The sequence below is a fragment of the Triturus cristatus genome, chromosome 1_2, assembly GCF_964204655.1.
Source record: "Triturus cristatus chromosome 1_2, aTriCri1.1, whole genome shotgun sequence".
NCBI lineage: Eukaryota > Metazoa > Chordata > Amphibia > Caudata > Salamandridae > Triturus > Triturus cristatus.
This window is the reverse complement of record NC_140580.1, coordinates 304989829-305016907: the sequence shown is the minus strand read 5'-3', so window position 1 is coordinate 305016907 and position 27079 is coordinate 304989829. Positions and strand designations below refer to the sequence as shown.

Here is a 27079-nt window from a genome sequence, read left to right as displayed (position 1 = left end):
CTCCGGTCACTCATATGAAACTCCTAGATAGCAAGGCATCCGTTTCTTGAGCACCATTATAATTGCATTTCTACATTGTCTCTCTTACTAGAAGGGAATATATTTTAGCTGTGCACTTTTTCTGGAATGTGTAACTCTTTCCACTGGTACCGTTGTAATGGCTAGTATAAATGTTGCAGAAGCCCCACCCCCCAGTCAACCTGGCAAAGGTAAATGATCTTTGATTACAGTGTGGAAGTTAATGACTTCCAGGCCACGAAAAAAACCTCATACTAATGCCCTATTTAGGTCTCGTGCCTGCGTTGCAGTGCATAGCACTGCTCGCGCAGTGCGAGACCTTTAGTAGTTGAAAAACTGATTTTTAGCACTGACCTAGGAATCGCACACGCCCATGCGTGTGCTTTTCCTTTTGTGCTACCCCGTTGGCCTTTGCTTGCGTCTTTTTATAAAAGACTGCACGCAATTAGCCAAAGGCGGGTGCATTGCTCCGCCCATGGCCTATTGGTGTCTATTACGCGCTTGGTGTGAGTAATAGACACCAATAGGCCATGTGGTTTCAATTATCGTGCCCAGACACGGGCTTGATAATTGAAAGCAGGCTCGCAGTGGCGCGCGCGCACCACTCGCGGGCGTGTTTGTTTTTCAAGCGGAAGTGAAAGCAAACGCTTCCCTGCCGCTTGTTGACTTCGTTACAGAAATTTAAGCGAAGAGATTTTGCCTACATCCTTGGACCCATGTTTCACATATGAAGAACAGAAGTACATGTATTGCCTCATTATATATAATTTCAACATAGCAAAAAACAATCGGGAATTCAGTTTGATCCGTTTTTGGCCTTTTAAATCATAATGCAACATGGTCCAAGTTCAATTTGGAGCAAAACCTCTTTGTTCCATTCATTACCACGTAAGCGGTAACAATTGTGCAAAATAGATTTTCTCCGTCTCTCTTTGCACAAATAGAACATGTTATATAAAATTCGCATGGGAAATGTTGGCCTGAGTAAATGGAGCAAAAGTTGGGCAATGTAACTGTGCACCAACATTGGCAGCAAACGCAAAAGTGAAAACTGCCCAAATCACCTTGTGCAAAAACAATGCTTTGACCGAAGACTCTCGGCAAAAGGCATGTGTTGCTCCAAGTAAGTTGGTGCAAATCTATTTACACTATGCTGCACCGATTTAGTGTTTTCTAATGGGACTCCTGTATGCACTGCAGCCCCGTCCAGTCTGTCAATGTCTGTGTTCCACCAAACCCCCAGACCTCGAATGGTCTGCAGCTTCCCACATTATTTTGCCTAAGTATGGGCGTGTGTACATCCCTGTTTAAAGCTTCGGCCTTGTTTTTTTTTCTTATTGCAGCTTTCTACCCCGCGTGCTTTGCCGCCTGTTGTTGCTTTTATTTCTTCTTTAACCAGTAGTTTTCACGAGTGCTGCTCAGGCTCCTCCCAAACTGCAGTGCTAACTCCCCCCACTTGCTGATGGCCCCGCTTATTTCGTAGTTTGTCTCGCAGGCACGACACGCTCTCCCGCTGTGTGCTTATACTTTCCTCATGACACTGGGCTCTCTTGTAGATTAAAGTTTAATTAATTACATGGTTGTGCAGCCCACGTGGCTCAGCACTGTGCTTCACTTTTTTTTGGTTCTATTAACTATCCTGTTCGAAATGTCAGCTGTTTTTCCTCTAAGCGATTACACATTCCTACTGCTAATACACTTGCAGCGTCTGCAGTTGCCTTTCGATTTGCCTTTTTTTTTTAACTCGTAATTATGGGACTGTGTTTGTTTTTTATTAGGAACGTATGTACACAAGCAAGACTCGAACACTGTTCCCCTGTTCTACAGTCAGCAGCTTTAATATGTACGCCACAACATTACTCTAAATATTCCTGGGCATAGATCAGTGTGTTTGGGTGGGAGTGGCAGTATTTACGTTATATTTTTTTGTTTGTTTCAAATTAAACAAACGATCCGGTCAACAATGTCTGTCCAAAGACAAGACTTGTATCTCCTTTCCAAAGCTCGTACTCTCCCGGACACATCTCTACGTTCTTTGGGTTGCAGCAAGTTCATAGGCATGACTCCAAGCTCCACACTGCTTCAGCAAGCGCTCCCAATTCACGTTTCTAGCTCCCTGATGATTTGCAGCTCTCCAGATCTTTCAGGTTCTGCTTTTACAGGTTTCCAATGTGCTTCCAAATTATTCTAATTACATTTCCCATGAACTGTCCTGTCCACTCCCAAGGTCAAGTGTTTACAGTTCACCAATATGTCACCACTTCCGGTTTTTCACTGTTCAGCTACCTTGCAGCCTTAACAATCGGGCTCCTTGGTTCTTAGCTGATTAATTTAGAAAACCTTCATATCTACAGATATATTTTAGTGCTTGAAGTGATGAGGGCAGACAGCAGCTTGCAAGTACATGTTTATTAGTTATAATGATATCCCCAGCGGAAACTCGTTCTGTACATTTTTTGTTAAAAATGGTAACCATCGCCTGCATTTGATAACAAGCTCATTGATTCCATAAAATAAATTACTTACGTACATGTTTTTGCATGCTGTTATGAGGCACTGGTCCAGCAGTAGTCAAAACGTGTTTCATTTGAACTGTTATGGGGCTTTTACATGTTTCCACTTATGCATAATGTTTCTTTACTATTGCCAGATACTTAAACCTGGCACACTTCTCAGTGATATTGCTGTGTGTGCAGTCTTTTGGCTTTTAACGCTGTAGTGGCGTATTCTGCTTTTAGCAGATGTTTTGCAATGAATTCATCAAATTTAGATACTTGTAAAGTGATGTGTTCTTTCTTAATTAAGTTACTGTCATTTTCAACTCCAAGAGCTCTAACTCTTGCAAATGCGAGACCTATTGCATTGCAAATGCTTGTTAATTATTGGACTTTGAATACAATTCTTGTACTTTTTACGAAATCATAACACTTGTGAACAATATTTATTATGTACTCTTCATGTCTTATCGGTGGTACAGCTCCACACATTGAGAACTGTACATAGATAGACACAGGTCACTTTATTATAATAAAACATTTATTAAAAAGGGGGTAATTTATATGGAAAAAATATTATTTATTTATGGGATGGGGTAAAACACCATTTCAAAATTAACCATAAAGAAAAATAAATTAGAAATAAACGAAAACCTTTCTCTCTTTTTCTATTGTATAAAAACAAGTTTGTGATGTAACGATTCTCCCAATGTAGTGACATGTACATTCTAACTCAAACCATTATTCTGGAGTAAGCCTACTCTGCTCGACTTTTCTTTTCGCTTAGAGTCAAAAGAAGGGATGCTTTTGTCTTTTAGTGAGCTGCCGTAGTATCTATCACGTTCCTGAGGTGTCATGAAGTGCAAGCTGTGTTTGTTCTGTGAGTTGCCCAACAGGGTGCCCGATTCACAAAAGTAATCTGAGGCAAAATCCTAACTTTACGACTTTCGGAATTCACAAAAGGCATTTAGGAGTAGTAAAGTTAGGATTTTATCTTAAGTTTGTCTTAAATTTTGGTTTTAAGACAAAATCTTAACCTCCCATTTATCAAACATTTTATGTAATCAAAACCTTTTTCTATAGTACCGTGTATGAAAGCACTTTAAAATATGTGAGTCCAGAATAGCCATTGTACAAAAACCTGTTACTTGATTTATTAGACTTTTTAATGTTGCTCCATAATAAATTTAATTGACTCACGTACAGGGTTTACATGACAGTTGTCTTGCCTCCTAGTTTGGTTTTTAAGCATAAACCATTAGTGCCCTATCATTTTTAAGTGAACTTGAGGTGTTGGGGCGCTTTATATGAGCGCTTGCTACATTACACAATGTCAGATTAATTTTTGGTGGCATTTTTATAGATTGCAAACTCGACTGACCCAAAGGTATTGAAGCACTTTACAAAATAGCCTGTTATATTTCACAAGGTTAGGTTAATATTTTCTTTTCAGGTACGCGGCGATAAAGTGATGCCGACGCTGGCCCTGTTTATTCAATATTTCCCCTCTAACTGACAAATAGGAGCAGCATTCGTCTCTCCTACCTCCTTCCTTGCGACTGCATGCCTGCACTGCTGCTTCTTCCGGCCGTCCTCCTCCTCTCAGAGCTCTAATTTCAAAGCACATTCACGGCAGCTCCCCAGAGACTTTGAGACATTTTTTATTATATAGTGTGAACTCAAGCATCCCGCAGGTGTGGGAGCTCTTTTCATGAGTGTTAGTTACATTACACTAGCTCAGATTAATTTTAGGAGGCATTTTTATAGAGTGCGAACTTGACTGACCTTAAGGTATTGGAGGGCTTTACAAAAGAGCCAGTTACATCACCCAAGGTCAGGTTATTTTTTTTGTTTTTAGCTGCACGGAGATTATGTGATGCCCATGCCGTCCCAGTTTATTCATTATTTCCCCTCTACCTGACAAATGGGAGCATTTTGTTGTTGCTGCTATGTTTAGTGCTCCTATACCCAGGGGGCTGGGACAGAAGGCTGGGCCGGGTACTTGCTGGTAAACGGATGCTGGGAGCAGAGTTTTGATTGGAAAACTCTGGCGAAGGTAAATAGAGGCCTTGGGGAGGAGGGATGTGAAGTCTTAGCCATTGGAAAGTACTTCACTGCTTTTTTTCATAGGCTGGGCAAAACTCAAGTGATGCAGTCCCACACAGAATGTTTTAGTGCTGTTGACTTGCATCATCGAGGCCCTTATCTTTCTGTCTGTGCGTTAAAATGCCTTAGCATGTGTCCATACATTTTTCCTGAGGCAAGCACGTATTCCTGAATTACACTGCATGACCCAGTGTGTAGTAATTGTTTAATTCTTCAATCCCTGGCGGCATAGGATAATGTGCTGCATGGCTAAACCCTTATATGTCGAGACCTAATGACTATGTCAATGCTTGTTAACATTGTTTACTACTGTTGAGGATAATGTAGATTTAAAAATGCTTTCAGGGTTGAAACAAAATGAACCTATTGAAGTATTGAAACGTGAGCACTGAACAAGAGAGAGGAAAATCCGCTTTCAGAGCAATTATGCTTTCTTCATCAGTCCTTAATAAGTGTCCTCATTTTGCCTAGGTTTCATGCAATCAGTGGAAAAGTGGTGTTTGCTACAAAGGAGTACTCCCCCTTCGACATCGCAGTTGTGGAATTGGAGAAAAGTTTTCTTGGTTTTGTAGAGCCAGCCTTGGGCTCTGTATATAAAACAGGTAAGTTCAGAATATCAGCTAGATACCACAGCCAGACAAGACACCCTATTGAAACATTTATTTGAATGGCTCTTGTTCACAATTTAGATTTAAATCGGTGGACAGCAATTTGATTCTTCCTAACCACAGACCACGGTCGAATTAATTATGAGCTCATCATACATCAAAAGCGATTACCTTCCACTTCTCCCTCATGAATTTTTACTCTGGCTGTCTACCACGTAATACAGCAAGACTCCTAATATCCCTGGGTACATGAGACTGACTTAAATACAACAGCCTTTTCGTTTGCAAACTTCCTACTAGAAAAGACTACTCTATAATTAGTTCAAATATTTGAGTCTCCTGAAATTTTCAAACTCCAGAAGTTTTTAAATCCTGTAAATGTTCGATTTAATTTTGGTCAGGACTGTACATTAGGCCCTGATTACGTGCTAGCTCTCTTTATCATATGACGGTGTCCCACCGCAAGTCATCATCTTTGAATTGAAAAAAACACAATATTTTTTTAAGTGAGAAAATCCTCAACCCCTCACCCAGTTTTCACACATTTTGTTCTGTACACCTTGCAGTTAAAGGGTGAGCGTAAAAGGGTGAGTATAGTTAAGAGACTTCACTAGTTTAAACTCTTACCTTGCTGCCCCTCCCTCAGTGACTGTAGACTACATGGCAAACTTGTTGGTTTCATCCGAACCTTTGAACCAGTGCAGTTGGACTAGATGTCACTCCCCTCGCCGCTCCCTGTGGGTCCAGCTTTTAGATTAGCTCCCATCCGGATTGTCTTTCCTCAGTCACCTTCCTGGATTCACTGAGCATGGAGTAAAGTCAAGAATAACCTACTTTCCTGTCTCCTTCAAGTACCATTTCAGCTCTTGCCTCCTCCTCTAGCTCCCCTTTGCAGCTCCAGTGGCCAGATGATAACCCATCAACATCAGTCTCTCTGATTTCAGCCATGATTTCCCTAATTGAATGGATTAGTTCTACTTCGATCTGTCTGGTCCATCCAGTCCCGACAAGAGATCCATCCTTGAAGACATGGACACCAACACAACAGATTAGGAGGCTTGTGATTTAGAAAAAACCTTTCTCCAGGGCTACCAAGTTAAAGTCATTAGAGTTAAAGTTCTGGGCCCCAAGTACAGTATCTGAAATATATATATTAAGGTGATCTGCCAATTCATTGGTCTCTACCCGCAGAAGGCAGTTATCAGAATGACCTGCTCCGCTCTGTATCTCTGACATTATTTGACTGTTATACCTCCTTATTTTTGGACTATGAACAGAAACGGTACCTATTGATGCCTATACTGGGCAAAGGCAGCTGGAGTGCAGGAACTACTGATGTCCAGCGGCAACAGTACCATGATTCAAGTCCTAAGCTGCAGGACTAAGTCATCAACCTACCCCATTATGAGAGGAACTTGTTTGATACCATGACAAAATGAGCCCTTCTATAGTAAAAGATGGGCAAAGGCTAGACCAATCGTTTGATGCCATTCAAGCATTACTAGCTGCATCTCTTTCCAGTGAACAACTCTTTCCAGTATTCAAGGATGTTATTTCAATTCAGATTCCCAGCTGGATTCTAAATCTTCCCTCCCAAAGAAGGCCGGTGGAAAGAAGAAACGTACTGTGGAGCTTACTTCCCCAATCTTCAGCCATGGCAGAGAAGCCCCATTGACTTTGTTGTAAATCACCCACTTTTCTCCACACCATTTCACGAGGCCCACTCCATGCCAGTAGTTGGGAAGGCTTTCCCTCCACTAACTACCACTGGACACAGACACCAACAGTGCATGTGTCCTTTCTGTGGTGAAGAATACCTATCTTCTACAACTGCCATTACTTCCACCTACCAGACTGCTACTATCTTGTTTAGCGTCCCAGAGGCGTTTGCTGGAGGTTGAGCAGCTGCTCTTTTTAAAAACCATTGAGGTGGTCCAGCCCACAAAAAGAGTACATGGATACTAGTCCCATTACACACTTCTAAGGAAAAAGGTAAGGGACTTCACTCCATTTCGCATTTTGTGATCTTGACTACGTCAATCTTTTCCTCTCCCTAACTTTGGCTCAGGGCAGGACAGCTGTTCAGAGCAAAGACTACATGTTCTCAGTGGACCTTCAGAACACCTTCTTTTACCTAGATCTTCTGAAGTCTCACAGGAAGTACCTCCAAATCATATCTTAAACCAAGAGGTCATGGTCACGTCTGAATCCTCCGAGTCCAGGTGGTGGGCATTTTCAAGATGGCGAACTCTTCACCACCCTAAACTTGGGCTCTGAGGGCAGGGCGAGGGGTGGTGGGAAGTTGATTATGGCAATCCTAGGTCCCTCCCACATCTAACAGTTAAATTCCGTTTAAAGCAGGTCCTATAATCACAACAAACTCAGACATAGAAGTCTGGCAAAGCCAAAACGGTATTTCCCAGCCACAAAACAGTGGAAATAGAAAAATTGTTTTGGCATCCTGTTCTCGCCCTTTGAAGTGCACCCCAAGTTTTATTTGTAAGAACCCCCGCAGACCTGTCCAAACAGGTTTAGAGACTCAAGCAGGATTTGACTGTAATGTCTAAAAGAGGCCCACTCTGATTAGAGCCTGCCTGATTGGGGGAAGGGGGGAAGAAGGAAGCAGGTACTAGTGTTAGCTACATCTGTTTGTGACAGTGTAGGCCTCTTTAAAGTTAATCAAGTTCCTGGGCCCAGCCCACAGGATATCCTGTCAAGGGCACTCCTATACCTCATGTAAACCTAAAGCCTTTGTCTCAACCCTGAGAGCAAATTCACACCTCATCAAGTGGGCAGTTTAAATGCTAACTACTGGCTGGCAGAAATTGGAGAGCAATATGCAACTTCAGGTTCTGAGATACAGTATTAGTATTTAATATTGCACCCCAGGGTTTTCTTGTGGAACTATCACCCTTCCAGCAGTAAAAATAGCTTTTGGGACTTTTCACTGTAAGGACGTGTGTAACATTCAATCTCTGCATGTCCTACTTTTAAATATCATGCACCCTGCCTTATGGGCAATAGGGCCTACTTAGCGGTGACTTATAAATATTTAAAAATAAAGTTTATGTCTATCAAAAGGGGTTATTTTGACATGTCAAATTTGCGGTTTAAAACTGCAACAGCCAGGCTAAAAATGGTAGACCTGTCGTTATGTTTGCAATGTCACTGTTGTGGATGGCACAGTAGGCGCTGCAGTCAAGTGGTGACATGTAAACTAAAGGCCCTGGGTACACTTTGTACTATGTACTATGGACTTAAAGGGTAAGGTAAATATGCCAATTAGAAATATCCCAATTTTACCTTGTTGAAAGAAGGAGCACAAACACTTCATCACTGGTTAGCAGAGGTAAAGTGCACAGAGTTCTATAGCCAGCAAAAATATAGGGTCCGGCTAAAGGCAAAAAATCTGGGCAAACCATGCAGAAAAGGCAGAATTCCTACACCTCCCCAGAGGGACCGCCACTTGTCCATGGACGGATGGTAGAGCTAAATGTCTCCTAACATTGCCCTTCTTGCAAATACGCTTTTGAGAAGTTACCCTTTCAGCATTCAAACCTCTCCTTCAAGAACCTCAATTTACTAAAAGCTACCAGAATATTCTCCACTAAAGCCAAATACAAACGTACGTAGCTCCTAGTCTGCCATTAAGCCTATGTTAAGAACATCAACCTTCTCTCATGTACCATTGATGATGCCTTACATTTTTTGTGCCGTTTGGCTGAGAGAATTATCTGCAAGTTCTGAAGCACCTGTTTCCTTCTGGTATGATATTCTGCAGCCTCCTGAGACCGTAATCTGGGTGGTGCACAGTGCTTTTCAGTCAGTGGCAACCTCTGATGTAAAAATTCCCTCATGGAATAAGGCCTTTTTAAGTGGCCTTTTGCACACAACAGCCCTTCAAAGTTTTACAGGAACAGGGTGGTTCTTCCAGCTCATTCCTTCATCATCCTAAAAGTGCTGTTTCAGTTCCACCTGAATGAAGAGATCATTCTTCTGACTTGCTTCCCTCATCCCTCTGTCTCACCTGATGATGATCTGCACAGCTTCAGCTACAATTTTCTCTCGCTTTTATCTTCGTCAAGCCTATAACCTGTTTTTTTTTAGAACATTTTTTTATTTAAATATGCATAACATCATACATCCATGGATCAATAGGATTTATACCGAACAAGACAGTTAAGCATTTTGTTCCCAGTTGGTTACACAGCAATTTCAATATCTCCCCCTCCTCTATGCTCGACAGCAGGTGTCTGTGAGATGGCTAGACCACGGTGGACAACCTCCTCGTGTGGAAGGGGAAGCACAGATACTGCACCTGTGTACGTTCCATTTCCCCCCATAACCTGTCCCATTTCTGTGGGCACCCTCTACTCTGGTATACAGCTTTTTCTGCAAACATACACCAATACATATCTCGCTCCCATTCCACCAGGGTTGGCGGCTCCGGCACCCCCCATCTTGGGGCAGTATTCCATATAGCGATCATGAAACCCAATGGGGCCAGAGTTGGTCAGAGCGGTTCATATCAGAGTCCTCCCATATATTTAGTAGACACACTTTGGGTGTCACTGGTAGGATGACACCACTAACTCCCTATACCGCCGCCACAACATGGTTCCAGTACATCTGGATGACAAGGTATTCCCAGAGTGTATAGTAGAGGGTGCCAGTCCCGCCACATCTCCTTGTACACTTGTCATTAATACTTCTACCCATCTTAACCAGCAAGGTACGTGAGATGTAGGTTCTATGCAGGATCTTTGGCTGGATTAACCGCAGACGTGATGATATGGCCACTTCCCACAGGGAGGACAACGCGTCTCGCCAGTCCTCCTCCTCTAATTCCATCAGGTCTACTTGCCAACTCCTCAATAGTTATTGCAGTGGATCAGGAGTGTTGTTGATTATCTTGCTATAGGTAAGTGCAATCATTTTATAGTCTATGTGCTACGTGACTAACCTATCTTCCAGAGGTGAAGCTTCCGGCACTTGTCCCTCCGTTTGAGCACTGACTTCAAAGTGTGTTGTATCTGTGTGTACCTAAATGCCTCCCCAGCAGATAGATCGTACTGTCTTTTTCTAGCTCTGTGACCGTGATGATTTTACTTTTTTTAACAAGGTCCCCCACTGTTGACAAGCCAATGGTGTCCCATTTGTCGAATCCTCGATATCTGATGAGCTTGACCAGTATCTCAGTATGCCATAGGGGTGTGATCAGAGTGAGCTTATTGCGCCAGCCTAGTCTTCTCGTGACTGAATGCCACAGGGCCACTGTAAGGGCCGTTGGGCCTGAGAGCTGTTGCCTACCTGGTTTCGTATACAAGGCTTCTCTGAATCCCCCACTGCTCATCAACCACCTATCCATTCGACAAGCCAGGTCCTGCATGGGACCGTATACCCACTTATTAATGATCGACAGCTGTGCCGTCCAATAGTAAGCCCGAATACTGACTAGAGCTATGCCGGCATCATACCACCCCCGGACCATTTGGGATGCTGCAATACGAGGTGGTTTCCCATCCCATAATAGCGTTCTGACTTACCTGTCTATTGAGTTGAAGTACGCTGTATGACGTGTTTTGAAGGGCATATAAGAAACTGGGCAGTGCCATCATTTTGTATAACGCTGCGCACCGGAGTAGGGAAATTGGTGGAGCCTGCCAATCTCGAACATCACCTTGTAGGCGTGTCAAAGGGCGCAGCAGATTCCGCTCATGAAAAAGTGCTGGGTCGGCCGTAGCGAATATACCCAAGTAACACAAACCATCTGACACTATGGTCGCTTCATATTCGGCTAGGAGGACAGGGGCGGGCCCCCATAGCATGTATATTACCAACTTGGACCAGTTGATGGTGTAGCCAGAATACCTCCCGTAGTCGGAGCAGATCTGGAGGACCCTGTCAATGAAAATGCGCGGGGACGCAACATATAGTAAAATGTCATCTGCATAGAGTGAGATTCTATCCTCCCAGCCATCTTTCCACTTTAATCCCTGTATCAGCGGATCTCCGCGGATCTACCTCGCCAAGGGCTCCAGAATTAGAGCAAATAAAATGGGCGCTAAGGGGCAGCCCTGTCTTGTTCCATGATGCAGGGCAAATGTCTCTGATATGTAGCTGTTCACCACTACCTGCACGAGAGGTCCGGTATATAATAACCAGATCCATTCAATGAACTTTCACCCAAGGCCCATACGCTCCAGCCCATCAAACATGTAGGGCCATTCTACTGTATCGAATGCCATGCGGGCGTCGAGGGAAAGTATGGCGGCGCTTTCCTGAACTGTATCTTTCCTAGCCTACCTCATTTAATCTCCTCAGATTTAGGGCTGTATTCCTACCTGGCATGAATCCGGATTGGTCAGGGTGTACTAATTTGGTAAATATTGTTATCATGTCACCAGTATTTTGGCCAGGATTTGTACCTCAAAATTAAGTAAAGATATGGGACCGTAGAAGGAAAAATCCTCAGCCGGCTTACCCATCTTATGAATTACAATTATGGAGGCAAATCGCTGGCCACAGTGCAATATCTCCTGCTTTTGCTCTCGACATACATATTGAGCAGATGGGGGGCCACCTTGGTGGCAGTCAATTTGAAGAGTTTTATTGGGATGCCATTTGGCCCTATGGCCTTCCCAGCCTGTATATTATGTATAGCAGCTGTGATTTCCTCGTGTACCTGCCTCAAGTACCTGTTGGTCGTCCTTGGTTAATGTCCTTGCTTAATGTCAGGATCTCAATATCTTTGAGTAATTCCAGCGAATTGTCAACTGTGTATGAGGCTTGGGGGAATAGAGTTGCCTAAAATAGTCTGCAAATCCCTCCGCTATAACTTGTGGGTCCCTCAACCATAAACCATGCAGACCATGTATGGCTTCAACCCATCGATCAGCCCTGTCCCGTCTTTCTAGTCATGCCAGTAGATTACCGGCACGGTCTCCTAGCTCATATAATCCGTGCTGTTGTGCCCTTTCTCTGTCTTTGGCAGCCTCGATAGTTAGGTCTCTATATTCCTTCCGCTTGAGCTCTAAGATATGGGCAGCTGTGTCATCTTGTGCGTTTATAACTGCATGCTCCCTGTCTAGAATATCATGCTCTAGTTCCTCAAGTCTTCTACACTTCTCTTTCTTATGCCCCACTGCTAGGGAGAAAGCCTGCCCCTTTAACACTGTTTTATAGGCCTCCCAGATGATTCAAGATCAGTGGCTTTAGTGAAATTTGATTTGATGTCTGGGATTTTAAGGCACCAGGGATTAATCAAGATTGTTCTACGAGTACGGGCAGTGCCGGCCACGTATCAAGCTGAGTCTGATATGCCCCTCGCTAAATGGCTAGACATGATCAGTTCTGCCTTACTAAACTGCTTTCAGTTTATGATTCTTTTAAATCATGTACTTTGACCGCAAAAGCGTGATGGATGTAATTGCTGGAACTTTTGCAGGTTCATTTAGTTCACTTTGACTTTGTTTGGTTCCATTTTACATCCGCTTTTCCTCCACGGCTGCAGCCTGTAATGAATCATGCTGCCTACATTGCATCTCATTGACCTTTCACACCTAGGAAGATGGCTTGCCGCCCACTGCTGGCATGGTGCAGTGAAGCTAGTGCACGGCTGGCAGACTGCGATGCCCTGTGCCACCCAGAAATGGAAAGGTTTCAGGTTTCACTTTCAGAGCGAGCTGACCGCAAAGTCAAGATTGCGGGGAAGGGAGCTGGAACCAAGCCATGTGCACACAGTAGCCCAAGCAATGTCTGCCAGACTCTGCCATATGGTGTACGTTTCAGTCGCTGCTACAATTACCATCATGTCCGGAGCTCCCGCCAGGCCGCTTTGATTTCATGGCAATATGAAATACTTAACTAACAGTAAATAATGGAGTACACTCCGCATCCGAGCCAATTCAAGCCACAACCAAAGCAGCACATACATAGAATAATTTCAACAAAAACACCATCTCCGCATGCACTGCAGGCATTTGTGCTTATGTTCACAGTTTCCCGCACAAACACACGTCATGTACACAGTCCTTGTTCCCCCTGGACTCCTCTTCTGTGTTGGAGTGTGCGTAGTCGCAAAACTCCTCAAACTCCCCGCTCCCACCTCCCAGCTGCTCCTCCCTCCCTCTGCCCTCATATGGAGGCCGCGAAGCGGCGGTAGAGAGTGACCTTTGACCCTGTCACCAGGCAGGTCGCTCCCCCCATCCGCCACGCAGCCCCCTGTGGGTTGAACCTCCGTTGCCGCTTTTGCCGCCTGACTGCTCGCTCCCTTTTTTATTCTGTCCCCCTGCGCTTGGCTTTCTGTGCAACTTTGTTTTTTAATTCTGTGCCCCTGTGTTTTGCTTTCTGTACCCCTGTGCTCTGTTGTCCCTCTCCCGCCGTCTTTTCCTGATGTTTTTTCCCCGGGTTTTCCCTCCGCCGCTGAGCCCCTGCGGCCCCGACCCCTTCACTCCCATTGGCCGCCCCGCTCCCACCTCCCAGCTGCTCCTCCCTCCCTCTGCCCTCATATGGAGGCCGCGAAGCGGTGGTAGAGAGTGACCTTTGACCCTGTCACCAGGCAGGTCGCTCCCCCCATCCGCCACGCAGCCCCCTGTGGGTTGAACCTCCGTTGCCGCTTTTGCCGCCTGACTACTCGCTCCCTTTTATATTCTGTACCCCTGCGCTTGGCTTTCTGTGCCACTTTGTTTTTTCATTCTGTGCCCCTGTGTTTTGCTTTCTGTACCCCTGTGCTCTGTTGTCCCTCTCCCGCCGTCTTTTCCCGCCGTTTTTTCCCCGGGTTTTTTCCCCGGGTTTTTTCCCTGCCGCTGAGCCCCTGCGGCCCCGCCCCCTTCACTCCCATTGGCCGACCCGCTCCCACCTCCTCCTCCCACCCACCACCGAGTCCACCACCCCTGCGACTACCACTCGCACCAGTCGCCTGACCGTCTGGTCCAGCGTCAGCGACGAAGATACCATCAAAACCATGAACTCCATCCACTCCGGATCCCCATCGGACCCCTGCCCTCACCATGTCTTCAACAAAGCCAGCGCAACCATTGCGCCCCACCTCCGGAAAACAATCAACTGTTCCTTCGAGACAGCAACCTTCCCAGAAAGCTGGAAGCACGCCGAGATCAACGCCCTTCTGAAGAAGCCCAAGGCGGACCCCAAGGACCTCAAGAACGTCCGGCCCATCTCCCTGCTCCCTTTCCCGGCAAAAGTGACCGAGAAGATTGTCAACAAACAGCTGACCCGCTACCTCGAAGTTAACAACATCCTGGACCCTGGTTTTCGCAGCAACCACAGCACCGAGACCGCCCTCATCGCCGCCACTGACGACATCCGGACCCTGATGGACAAAGGAGAAACCGCCGCCCTCATCCTCCTGGATTTATCAGCAACCTTTGACACGGTCTGCCACCGCACCCTATCAGCACGCCTCCATGACGCCGGTATCCAAGAGAAGGCCCTGGTCTGGACCACATCCTTCCTCTCCGGCAGAACCCAGAGCGTCCTCCTCCCACCCTTCCGCTCCAAAACTACGAGATCATCTGTGGCGTCCCACAGGGATCCTCCCTCAGCCCGACGCTGTTCAATATCTACGTGGCCCCCCTCGCCCACGTCGCACGACAACACAACCTCAACATCATCTCCTACGCCGACGACACCCAGCTGATCATATCCCTCACCGAAGATCCCCACACCGCCAAAGCTAACCTCCACAGAGGAATGAAGACCGTAGCCGACTGGATGAAGGACAGCAGACTGAAGCTGAACTCAGACAAGACAGAGGTCCTCATTCTCGGACCCACCCTATCAGCCGGGGACGACTCTTGGTGGCCCACGTCACTAGGCACAGCCCCGGAACCCACGGACCACGCACGCAACCTGGGGGTCATCCTCGACTCCATTATCTCCATGACCAGGCAAGTCAACGCTGTCTCCGCGTCCTGCTTCAACACCCTCTGTATGCTCCACAGGATCTTCAAATGGATCCCCCTCGACACGAGAAAAACCGTTACCCAGGCCCTCATCACCAACAGACTCTACTACGGGAACGCCCTCTACTCAGGAACTACAAACAAGCTCCTGAGACGACTCCAACGCATCCAGAACGCCTCGGCCCGACTCATCCTCGACGTCCCCCGCCGCAGCCACATCACACTTCACCTGAGAGGCCTGCACTGGCTCCCCGTCAACAAAAGGATCACCTTCATGCTCCTGATCCACGCGCACAAAGCACTGCACAACACCGGACACACCTACCTCAACAACCGACTCAGCTTCCACACCCCCACCCGAAGCCTCCGCTCAGCCAACCTCGCCCTCGCCACAGTCCCTCGCATCCGAAAAATCACCGCCGGCGGCAGATCCTTCTCCTACCTCGCCGCCAAGACCTGGAACACTCTCCCCACCATCCTACGACAGACCCATGACCTGCTGGCCTTCAGAAGACTCCTCAAGACCTGGCTCATCAACCAGTAGCACCCCCCCATCCCCCCCCCCCCCAGCGCCTTGAGACCCTCTCGGGTATGTAGCGCGCTTTACAAATGCAGTGATTGATTGAAACTCCACTAGCGGAGCGGAGTTTGCCGCCCCCCCTTACTTTTTGCACAGAGATTGCAGTTATAAATTTTGTGTCGTTTACTGCACTTAGTAATTGCACTTAGTAACTCCTCACACATGAAATTTTCCCCAGGTTAGTGCTGAAACTGAAAAAAATTTACTGTGGAAATCAATAAATTGGGGGTCAAGGTCTGGCAGAGGAAAGTGGGTGGAGTCGCAGCTTGAAAAGCAGAATCTGACATCTATACATTTAAAAAAAATATCTATTGCAAAGAAATTGACAGCAAGGACATATGTGAGAGAGAAATTGCTCTTGATTACTTACTAGGTCGCAAAGGAGCTGCATTTTAAAATGTCTTACAGGTCTAAGACGCCTTCTGAAGAGATCATTGTGTACCCAGAAATTTTGAGGGATTATTTTAGTAGTTAGATAACTCTAGTGGTTAACACAGTTCTGGAAGAGTTGTGTGTTTTGTCCAGTCACAGTTTTGACTCCTAAAGTAGCATGACTGTTAATGTGCCTGCTGCAAAGCACATCGTGTAACAAGCAGATCTCAGTTTTGAATTTTATTTAGTTAGATTAGTGGGTTACTGCTTTTGACACCGAGATCGTATTGTTGCTTCCAGTTCCTCAGTTGCACGCCTTCTAATATAGCACAGTGATCTATTTACTGGCATCAAGGAGCTGCATGCACACTGTAAATCGTAGGTTTAGATCCTTGATGGTTTTTTCTCAATCTGTTGTTATTCTAAGATTGGAAATAAGGGTTACTTTGGGAAGCAATAAAGTCTTATGAGTAAAAACAGCCACATTCACTGCTTTACCTTTTATATCCTGACTTTGTGTTTCTAACCACCATTGACTCTTAACATACAATGTTTGCAAGTGTTGTGTTTCGATTTAGATACCCGTATATAGGTTTCCCTGAATCATGTCCTTTTATAGGCACAATTCGCATTGCCCTTATTTAGGCATAGAATCCCAGTCCTTATTTAGGCATTAGCCATGCAATCCAAATACAGGCATGGCTACATCCGTCCATCCCACGTCACAACGAGTTCTTAGAAACCAGACCCTTAAGCCGAATGGGACTTTCCCTAGCTAGGATTATTGATTTCTCCAAGAACTCCTCTATTATGCATGAACTACTATTCCTTAGGGGTTGATCCATGACGTCTTCCTCTGCCCGACTTTACGTCAATGCTAGCATTCCTAAGCACCTTCCAGGTATAAATATACCTTCCCTTACCATGGCAAACCACGGCACGACTCAGCACGACTTGACTTCGCGGTTCGCCACGGCAGGTTTGGAATAGACCATATCCTGGCCTGACGCACTGACCAGACGCGGTCGTCCCTGCTCGCAGAGAATCCAGCTTCCAGTGTTCTGACTCCCTTCGTGGGGTGTTAGAGTTTGAGACCCGGAAAGAGATTCCCACCTCTCTCATTCTAAAGGTATGGCGCTGACTAGAACCTAGAGGGACTCTTGGCATACTAAACTTAGTATATACCATACTATAGAAAACAGCACCTGCTTCTTACCTCATGCTACACTTAGGTTAGGTACACTGGGGTAGAACTATTTAGAAGCATCAGACGAGTATTCACTTTTTAGCCTGTGTCATTTATGTAAGTGTATATATGATTATATGTCATAGCTAAAAGACAATGCTATTGCAGTATTATTTCTTCTTACTGCTTACGCTGTGCGTATTATATCTTGATTACTGTCTAATGATTGTAACAGCTCGTATCTCTTACACGAGAAACAAGACTGTTCAATAAACCCTTTTATTGAAAAGCCTGTCTATCTATTTCTGTGTAACTCTGGAGAAACTAAGCATGCACGAATCAGGGGTGTGGAATTTTTGAAAAAATGTACTTGTCCAAGGGACAAAGTCCTACAGAAATCTTCTTGTCCTGTAATGAAATCCACTTGTCCCCTTTACCTAAATCATTTAGATGAGGCAGCACACTTGCTTTATTAATCAGGAACACCCTCCTAAGTAAACTTGCCCTCTGTTTCTGCCCATCAGTTGTAAGCAACCACACATTTCCTTACAGCAACCTATAAGCTTCTACATTCCTCTCACCATAGATGGTAAACTGGTCCCATTTCCTCTTAATTACAATCCATAATCCTTCCACAGACTCATCATAGGATCCATCACCCATTGTGTCTGAGCTTTCACACTATAAGCTTTATCCCCCTATTACTCTCAATACAGACTGAATAGTGTTTTTCCTCCACTCTCTCATTACAGGCCACAGGTTCCATGCCCCTTCATCCACTACACACAATACAGGTTTGATGCTTGGCTTCTTTGCCTCCAGATTACTACATATTCTATGCCCCTTTCTCCACTCTCTACAGGTTCCATACCTCTTCCACTCCAATATCTTATCTCAACCCCAAATTGCTCTATTGTAGGCTTGTTAAGTGCTTTACATCCCTTGCCATCCACTCTCTCACAACAGACTAACTGCATTTCTTTAGACGGTTTGCGAGTTCTGCTTGGCTAACAAAAAGGCTGCCAACAGTTGATACCTCTTCACCAAACTACTCTCCTTCCTGTACACTGTGAGCCCTGCAATCTGCCCCTACAGCAATCACAGTCCTACAGGCATGCTGGCATGCTGTAAATGATGAGTGGCGATCGAGGAAGAAACCCAGATAGGCTTAATAATGTGATGAGTGCAGAGGTTACAAAATGTATAAGACAAAAGATCTGTTTAGGCCCACTAACATGATTGGCATAAACAAAATCTTATGTAGAAGTGTGCATTCTTCATTGAAACCGAGTGCACATAATTTCCTGCTGAATCAGGACGTTAGCCATCAGCAGGAACAAGCAAAGCTTCATGGCTGGAGACATACTTCTGTGACAAAACAACCAGGTAAAAGGAAGGTGGAAAAAGCAGCATAATGGTCTTCTGGGAGGAAGGAAGCAGCATAAGGGACAAGTCAATTGCAAAAATCAAAACATGGAATTGTCAAGGAAGACGAAGTAAATATTGAACCACACTGGGCAGACTAGTGATGAGTGGCTATTCCAGCAAACCACTAGCTGCATCAGTGAGGGCATGGCAATGGGACAAATATCTGACAATTACGCATACCTGAAAGTGTTGAGCAAGATAAAGGGAGAAAGGAAGCTCAAGCTATTCACTGGTGGAAGTGAGGACCAGCAAGCAAGATGAAGGATAGTGTGAGGGCAGACAGGATAGGTGCAGTTTGAGAGACTTACGAGGAGATCCTACGGTTGGCTTGAGGAATGTGATGCCTGCCATAGGTCTAGAACACGAAGATAGGGTTGACTTGGTGAATGGGAAAATCCAGTGTTTAGAGCAGGGGCAGAAATAAAATGGGAATCAATAGAAAAAGGTATACAACTCTGGTACAGGGTGTAAAAGGGTAGGAAGTCAGAGAATCCTGGGACAATGGAAGAGGAGGAGATTGAATCATGCCACAGTGGGAGAGACAAGCACAGGCAAAATTTGCAAACCGGCAAGATGGCAAGCTGGGTCAGGGCTCACCTCTGACTACTGGTGTGATATGCAGGTGGCAGTTGAAATCCTGGCAAGAATCCAGCTTCCATCGCTTAAGTTCAGTAAATGGAGTACCTTAAATTATAGCTCTTAAAAACAGACAGAAGTGTGGTCTGAATGGCTATATTTAAAACATTGAGAGGAATTGATTGAGGCAGAGGGAAAGGCCACACAAAAGGAATGACATGGGGGACCTCAATGAAAAGTGATGTGACTTTAGGGGGCTGGAAAGAAAAACTGGAGAACGTGGGCAAAACCAAACTGCCTTGAGAAATAGAAAGACATGAAATGAAGAAAGTCAGATAATACCAAGACAGAGAGAGCAAGTGACAAGACTAGGGCACAAAGGGAGTCCTTGCCTTTACCTCACTAAGGCAGCATGAACAGATAAAAGCAGAATCTGAACGGGCAAGGTGAGTCAGTGGATTTTGGCTCCACACTGACAACTGCTGTAACCTGCGTGCCATGAGTTGAAGTATAGCAGACTGTCTGCCATATCCAGAGGTTGATAAATGGAGTGCCAATAAAAACTGGAGTGTACAAAGCGCTGTGGTGAAAGGGAGTTATTAGTAATTGTGCAGACCTCGAGGAAAGCAAGGATGATGCAGTACTAGGGGAGAGAGTAGTGTTGTGGCTCGTGAGCATGTAGCAAAAAAGATACTGGTGACGGACTAGCCGGGAGATCAGAGGTAGATGGTGGTTGTTGCAGTCAGTTCACAGAGTGGAAACATGTGGGACCTGAGTTGGAGTTGGGGGCTAGAAGATGCTGGGAAGAGAGGTGGGCAGGTTTGTAGAACAGGAGTTGAAGCACTAAGCAGGAAGTAAGTGGCAGAAGGAAAGATGGTGGTGGCGAGAAGGGACTATAGCCACAAGCAACTGAAAGATCCAAGACAAACGGGAGGCATCAGGATGAGGAGGCAGGCATCTGTAAGATTATGAGTTCACTTTTCTTGGCAAGTGGTCAGGGAACAGTTTATTCTGGGCAGAAAGAACAATTTGGTTTAACCCCCAATATTCTGGTTTATAGAAGCATCTTTCACCACTGACGGCAGAAGGTCAACGACCTGGGAGGCTGAGAAAAGTAGAATAAACAGGGAACACAACAAAAGGGAGACCCAGAAACATAAAACCAAATAACCTGCACAGATTTAAGGCAAATCATCTCGAAATCAAGACACAGGCAATAGTCACGGGGTAACAGACACCCTCTAGACTGGATTATTCTGGGCAAAAGTGCAGAAAAAGCAATCTGAAACTGAAAATATGAAATATCCCCCTGCATATTTTGTGTACACTCACTGTAAATTGCAGATCCTAGTACACGACTGTAATATAATGCACACTTTTGCCACCTTTTGCAGCTTTAATTATAGTAGATTAATCAGCATGCCCTAATTTGAAAGCAATTCATGTGTCCAGGATGCTATGCAGGTACAAGTTAACAATGATTACATGGCAAGCTGAACACCTATAGCTGCAGAGGGTCATGATCCAAGGGTATATGTTCTTTTTTATATTAAGAGCTGTGCAGACAGGGACCAGGCAATCAAAGGTTACGTTAGTGCTTCGATCGCTCCAGACATATGTATTATGTTTGCATATTTAGATCTCTGTATACCTACTCACAAGCAGTGGAGTAGCCACTGTCTACTGGGCTCAAGTGCAAGGAAGGAAATGTGGCCCCAGGCTACTATTTGAGTGTACTTGCTGCTGTCACTCTGCCTCATGATTGAAACTCAGATGCAAACACACCATGACCGACCACAAAGGCTGTGTCAGCAATCCAATGAGGTCGTTGTACGCCTGGCACGAAGGTGGGGGGGTTGAATCCACTCAGCCAATGGGAATGATGCCAACCTTTTGAAAAACGCTAAGGACCCTCTGTTTGGAAGTAGTCGATGGGGCAGGGAAACACTCAAAAAATGCACACAAAAAAGTCTGACCTTATTTTATCAATGCACAACCATCATCAATTTATAATGAATGTGATAATGGCTCAGTGAAATATTATTTGTGTTCATATCAACAATATTTATTTCTTCACTTATCGTGATAATTTTCTTTTCATCACATATATTTTTCTTTTTTCCAATAAAACTCTGGCTAATGCAAAAACTGTTTTAAAGAAGAAATTTCAAAACACACTCTTACACTCAAGTCATTGGTTAAATCATCATTTCATATGAGTCTGGTTCAAAGTAAACGTTTCTGCATCCAACTCAAAGTTTGTTCACTGTGGAACTTTGCTTCCATGTTCTTAAAGTAGAACAAATCATATATAAATCAACAACACCCTCAGGTCTAGAGAATTATATACTCTATTTCTTTACAGCGTTCTTAGTTCTTCTTATGTTAATGTTATTCGACCGTAAAGTGGCTTAACCAATCTTCCTCTAAGCGCTCACAAACGCCTTCCTCTGGGGTGCCACACCTGTCCGAGCCCAAAGGCCACCGGAAGCCTGTTTTGACAAAATATCACTAAGCCTCACATTCAAATATGAGCACTAAATATCAACTGCTTCTTAGTTCTATTGATTTACAATCCTCAGACCGAGTCATCAGAGGTGCCACAAAATATTCATCACCAAAGTAGAGAACTTGAGAAGAGACACCTGTGCTCCAATTCAGACTCTCCCAAGGCCAGTAGATAGGGTTATACCAGAAAATGGAAACGTGCTTGACTGGTAACATACATATTGTGATTAGTCCAATGGAGCATAGAGTGCACCTAACGAGGCTTACTTCTATTAGAACAAAGAGATACGCGTGATTATCATCTGGCAACTGGAGGCTCTGAATGCAATATTCCTTACGGCCTCTCAGAACATGATTACTTAAACAAGGCAAAAGAATGGCATTACAAACCTAGTGTGCATGTGCCGAACTGCACATAACTGAAAGATATAATCGCCGCGCTACCTTGATGTGCACACCTGCACCAAAAACAGCCTTGATTTGTTTCCGAGGGTCACTACAAATGAAGGGAAATTATAATCCTTCAAAGGACATCTGCATTCTTCAAATATAATTAGCATACATAAATATTGCAGGGACATGAAGAAAGACTTCTCTCGTCCTACCAAAAGGTAATGCTGCTGCATTCTGGAGAAATCTGGCATGCTATCATCTGTTGTGGAGAGCGAAAATCCAATACCTCCACATCGGACTACCTGTGAGGGGCTCCAAACTGCTTACTCATCGTAAGGGAAAAAAACTCGACCTCCCGATCCCTTAAGTATTTTTTCATACATACTTGTGTGCAACACACCGGCTCCCGTGGAAGCCAGAATTTTAGCATTATAATTAGGGGAATAAGGGTAAACGTACTCACTACGTGCTTTTACGTGCCCCCCAGAAACCGGAGTTATAAATATGCTTGCTCCTCGAAGGCAGAGTGATGGTAGCTAAACTCCCCTAGATCACTGGACGGTTGCAGATCCCTAGAATGGTGCCAAGCGTTTGACACCGAGGCAGTGCTTGTTTTTTTTACGTAAGCCTCACGGCAGCCACAAACTGCCTGAAGCAGAAACATGACGCTTCACTCTCCCAGCCAATCACTGGCTAGAGCCCAGTCTTGGCCTTCTAGCCAATCAGAGGCCTCTACAGATTCTTTGCCAGCATTTGATTGGCTGTGAGACCCAGAGTGCACACAGCTTCTATATTATTACCGCGATTTAAGGTCTACTAGTCCGTCGGACAAAATAGACATTAAATCTTCTTGCCCATCATAAAAATCAACATGGTTCGGGCGTCGGGCGATATGATTTCCCCACCCCTGACGAATGACTGAGTGAAACTGTTATCTATTGTTTCCACGATTCTGAGACAAGTATTTACGTTTAATGTACTCGATGGGAGCATACTGACCTTAGTCCTATGCAAAAACGATAGTGTATATTATTCCAATGAACAGAGCCTATAAGGGAAACAGGAACTACACTACATGGTGCCCAACAGTTTGGTAAGGCACTAATTTAGCGCTAGATACTGAAGTAACTCAGTCGTGCTTTTCTCAGAGACTCCTACTCATAATACTCCATAAGACGTCTGGAGTGGGTTGGGATAATATCCGCCATAGCTGAGTAGGACGAAAATCCTATGTATTAGCTGTTTGGTTTGTTCAACGTTGAAGGATACAGTGTTCCAAAATATTGTGCACCATATCTTTGTTTCCTTGAAACTTGTTCTACATTTTTCATTTAACAAAAATGTCTGATACAGAGACTGCGTCTGACCAAGTTGTAGCAGGTTTCAATACTACAGGTTTAAATGAAACCGATGAAGGTGTTATAAACATCCATCTAAATTTAAGGAGAGCCATCACTCTAAAACTCATAAAACATGGCCTAACACCAAGAGGTGGTAGAGCAGTTTTTGTGATAGAGGCACATCTTTTCAGACAGAGGTATTCTATTCATGGATTACATTCCCAGAATAAAATCCAGTAACAAAAATGTTTCACTTCTTCAAAGAAGATGAACCACCTGAGGAATACATTCCCTTCGAGGATGTTGAAATTCCACTCTCATACCAGGAGCATCAGTTCTGGTTTAAAGGCGCCCTAAAACATTACAATCACATTACCAGGCTCGGTCCACTAGGTAGACCAGGAGCAATAGGGCCGATTTTAGCCAGCTACATACCTCATCCTGACATTGAGGCAATGTCCGATAAGGAATTACTCAATCAAATTCAAGAATTAATAAAATTACACAGTTAAGCCACAATTGTCTGAGGGTCCTGAAAAAGTCTCTATTAAACACAATCCTACATCTTCTAAAAAGAAGTGGGAAAACAAAAAACAACATTCAAAAGAGAAACGTTCTGAATCCCGAGGTAGGTCTCCTCAAAAGGAGCACTCTTACAGGAGGTATAACCTCAGGAATAGGGATAATTTGAAAAAACCTGACTGGTATCAATATACTGATACACGTTCCTCTCGTTCCTCTCGTACCTTTCAGATATCATCACAGACATCTGAAAGAAGAGGACGGTCAGATCACAAAGAAGAACGCGTGAAGTCCAGAGACGATCAACACGTTCAGAAAAACAAACCAAAACCTCAATTCAACAAGAAAAAGGTAGCAGGTCTGAAGATCAGACATGCCGAAAATCCTGAGGACACAACTCACGGAGAATGGGCTCAAACAATGCTGGGCGGTGCAGCAGAAGTAACAATAGCTCGCCAGAACCTGAAGGAACTTCTGTAGACAGTGGACTTGAATGAGTACATCACAGTTGAAACTGTAGACACCAGGGTTAGTTCTCCACAAAAGTTATATGAGAGAACACTCCGGATGGAGGGAGACATACCAAGAAAAGTGAAAGCACTCTTTTGGGAAAAACTTTCAAGGGATTATGACATACTTCTAGCAGAAAAAGACTGGCTACCAGAATTTGTCAGGGAGTGCCCACATGGCGAAGACAACATTATGCCAGCCTTCTCCAACCATGTTCCTATACATTTAAAAAATACTTATGCCAGGAAATGGGCAGTAGCCCAGGCCCCAGCATTATACAAAAATCATGTAGCATGGGATGAGGACTCACCGCACCATAAAATCCAATTAAAATGTAAACCTATTGCACAAAGGCAGTACCCAATTAAGCAAGAAGCTAAAAAACAGGTCAGGGAGATCTTAGATCAACTTGAATACCAAGGGGTGATTGAAACATGCACCTCATCAATGAACAATCCTTTGTTTCCTGTCTCCAAACCAGACAACACATATCATCTAGTTTTGGATTAAAGACACCTGAACTCTTGTTCTAAAACATTTGCCGTGCAAAATGCACGCAGTACAGCATTAATGAATAACATTGTGCGTAAAAAATATAAAACCACATTGGATATTTCAAATGGTTTCTTTTGTCAAAACATAGCACCTGAAAGTAGGTACTTGACCGCTTTCTCAATAATGGGGACCCAGCGTCACTTCTGTCGACTCCCCAAGGATTCAAGAACAGGCCGGGGTTATTCTCAGCAGGAGTAACAGAGTTACTACAAATTTATGATGACGAGGCATTGTCATATGTCAATGATATCTATCTGACAGACGATGACCTGGATAGGCACATGAACAGGGTGAACACCATGATACTGGGCTTCGCCTCTGAGGGCTATAAATTAAACTTTAAGAAATCAAGAATTGCCCATCTCAATGTCCTTTTCCTAGGATATGAACTTTCAAGTGAAGGCAAAAGCCTGGCAGGGACATTTTTAGAAAAGTGGGCGCTGCTCCAACCTCCAAAAACTCTGAAAAACTTAGTCGGTTACTAGGTTACCTGAATTTTGGAAGACCTTACATTCTAAATTACGCAGAAAGGGTTAAACCTCTCTACGAACTAATCAAACCTGATTTCAAAATCAAAGATTGGACACTGGAACACACAGAAATCCTGCGTTCACTACAAGCGGACTTATTAGTAACAAATCGCTTACTAACACGCACGTAAATACACGCAACTTAGTGATCCGAATAATTTTGGGTCAATGCGGAATCACCTACTTAACGTTTAACGAAAGTGAAAAAGTACCAATTGCATACAAATCACATTTGTATACACAAGCGGAAATGCACTTCACTTCAACAGAAAAAATTCTGACAGCAGTTCAAACCGCTGTAGCAACAGAAAGAGCTCTAGCTCAGGGGAATCGCATTATTGTCGTGACTCCAGTACTAGCCTTAGAGGCAGTTTCAAAAGCGAGCATTCCGAATGCAAAAGCTTTACATCCAAGATGGATAAAATGGGTTAATTCTCTTGCTGCAACAGATGTTGAATATGTGTTTGATCCTTATTTAAAAACACAAGCATTCCTGCAATATGAACACGAATGTCCTCTGCCTATTGAGATTCTCCCTCTTGACCAGTATGAATTCATAATTTATACTGACGAATCTGCACAACCCTCTACGGGAAGTAAGTAAGCTTACAGTGCAGCCTGCGCGATCGTTAAAGGTCGTATGCGCAATGGTAAATTTCGACCGATGGTCACTAAAACACAATCTCTAGGAGATTGTACAACTCAGCGAGCTGAACTACAAGCATTCAAATTGGCACTTGACAATACGGATCGCGAATTTCCCACACTTATAGTGTGCGATTCTTTTTACTGTGTTCAATCATACAATGAATATCTACAAAACTGGCTTCAAAATGGTTTCAAAGATGCAAAAGGGGACACAATCAAGCATTAAAACGCTTTTGGAACAAGTAGTTCAGTTGCAAAACGGACTACAAAACACTCATGTGATGCACACGCTGAGTCATCAACGTGATAGCGTTCACGTTGCAGGGAATTCATTGGCTGACGAAGCCGCAAAGGGGGCTGTGCAAACGGCTTCCGTAGCTGCAATCACTCGTTCAAAAACGAAAATAGACAGTGAGACATTGTTGGCTGTCAATGCTTCAATCAAAGGCAGTGGTGCAGCGTTACCTAAAAAGTTTCCACTCAAATACACGTATATCATTGATGCGAACAACGTTCCATTTGCTCGAATCCCTGGAGTGGGGGATAGGGTAATTCCAAACATGGAATGTAGATTAGGATTAATCCTAGCAGCACATGAAGGGATAGCCTCTGCCCATGCAGGTGTTTCTGCCACAGTATTGTTATTAAAACAGAGATATTGGTGGCCCGGCATTAGGAAACAGGCCAAAAACTATGTTTTGGAATGTGAAATATGCCAGAAGATGAAAGTCTCTACAGTGAAACGTCCTGCGCAGACGCCCCTGTTAATTTTAGATAAACC

General features: G+C 44.4%; 1 protein-coding gene across 1 annotated transcript in view; it reads left to right on the top strand.

Annotated features, from left to right (window-relative positions):
• TYSND1 (trypsin like peroxisomal matrix peptidase 1) overlaps positions 1-27079 on the top strand; it is a 132230-nt gene that overhangs the window by 43888 nt on the left and 61263 nt on the right. Inside the window, exon 3 of the mRNA XM_085603851.1 lies at positions 5091-5221. Within this exon, the coding sequence (XP_085459977.1) occupies positions 5091-5221 (131 nt within the window). The remainder of the gene's footprint in view (positions 1-5090; positions 5222-27079) is intronic.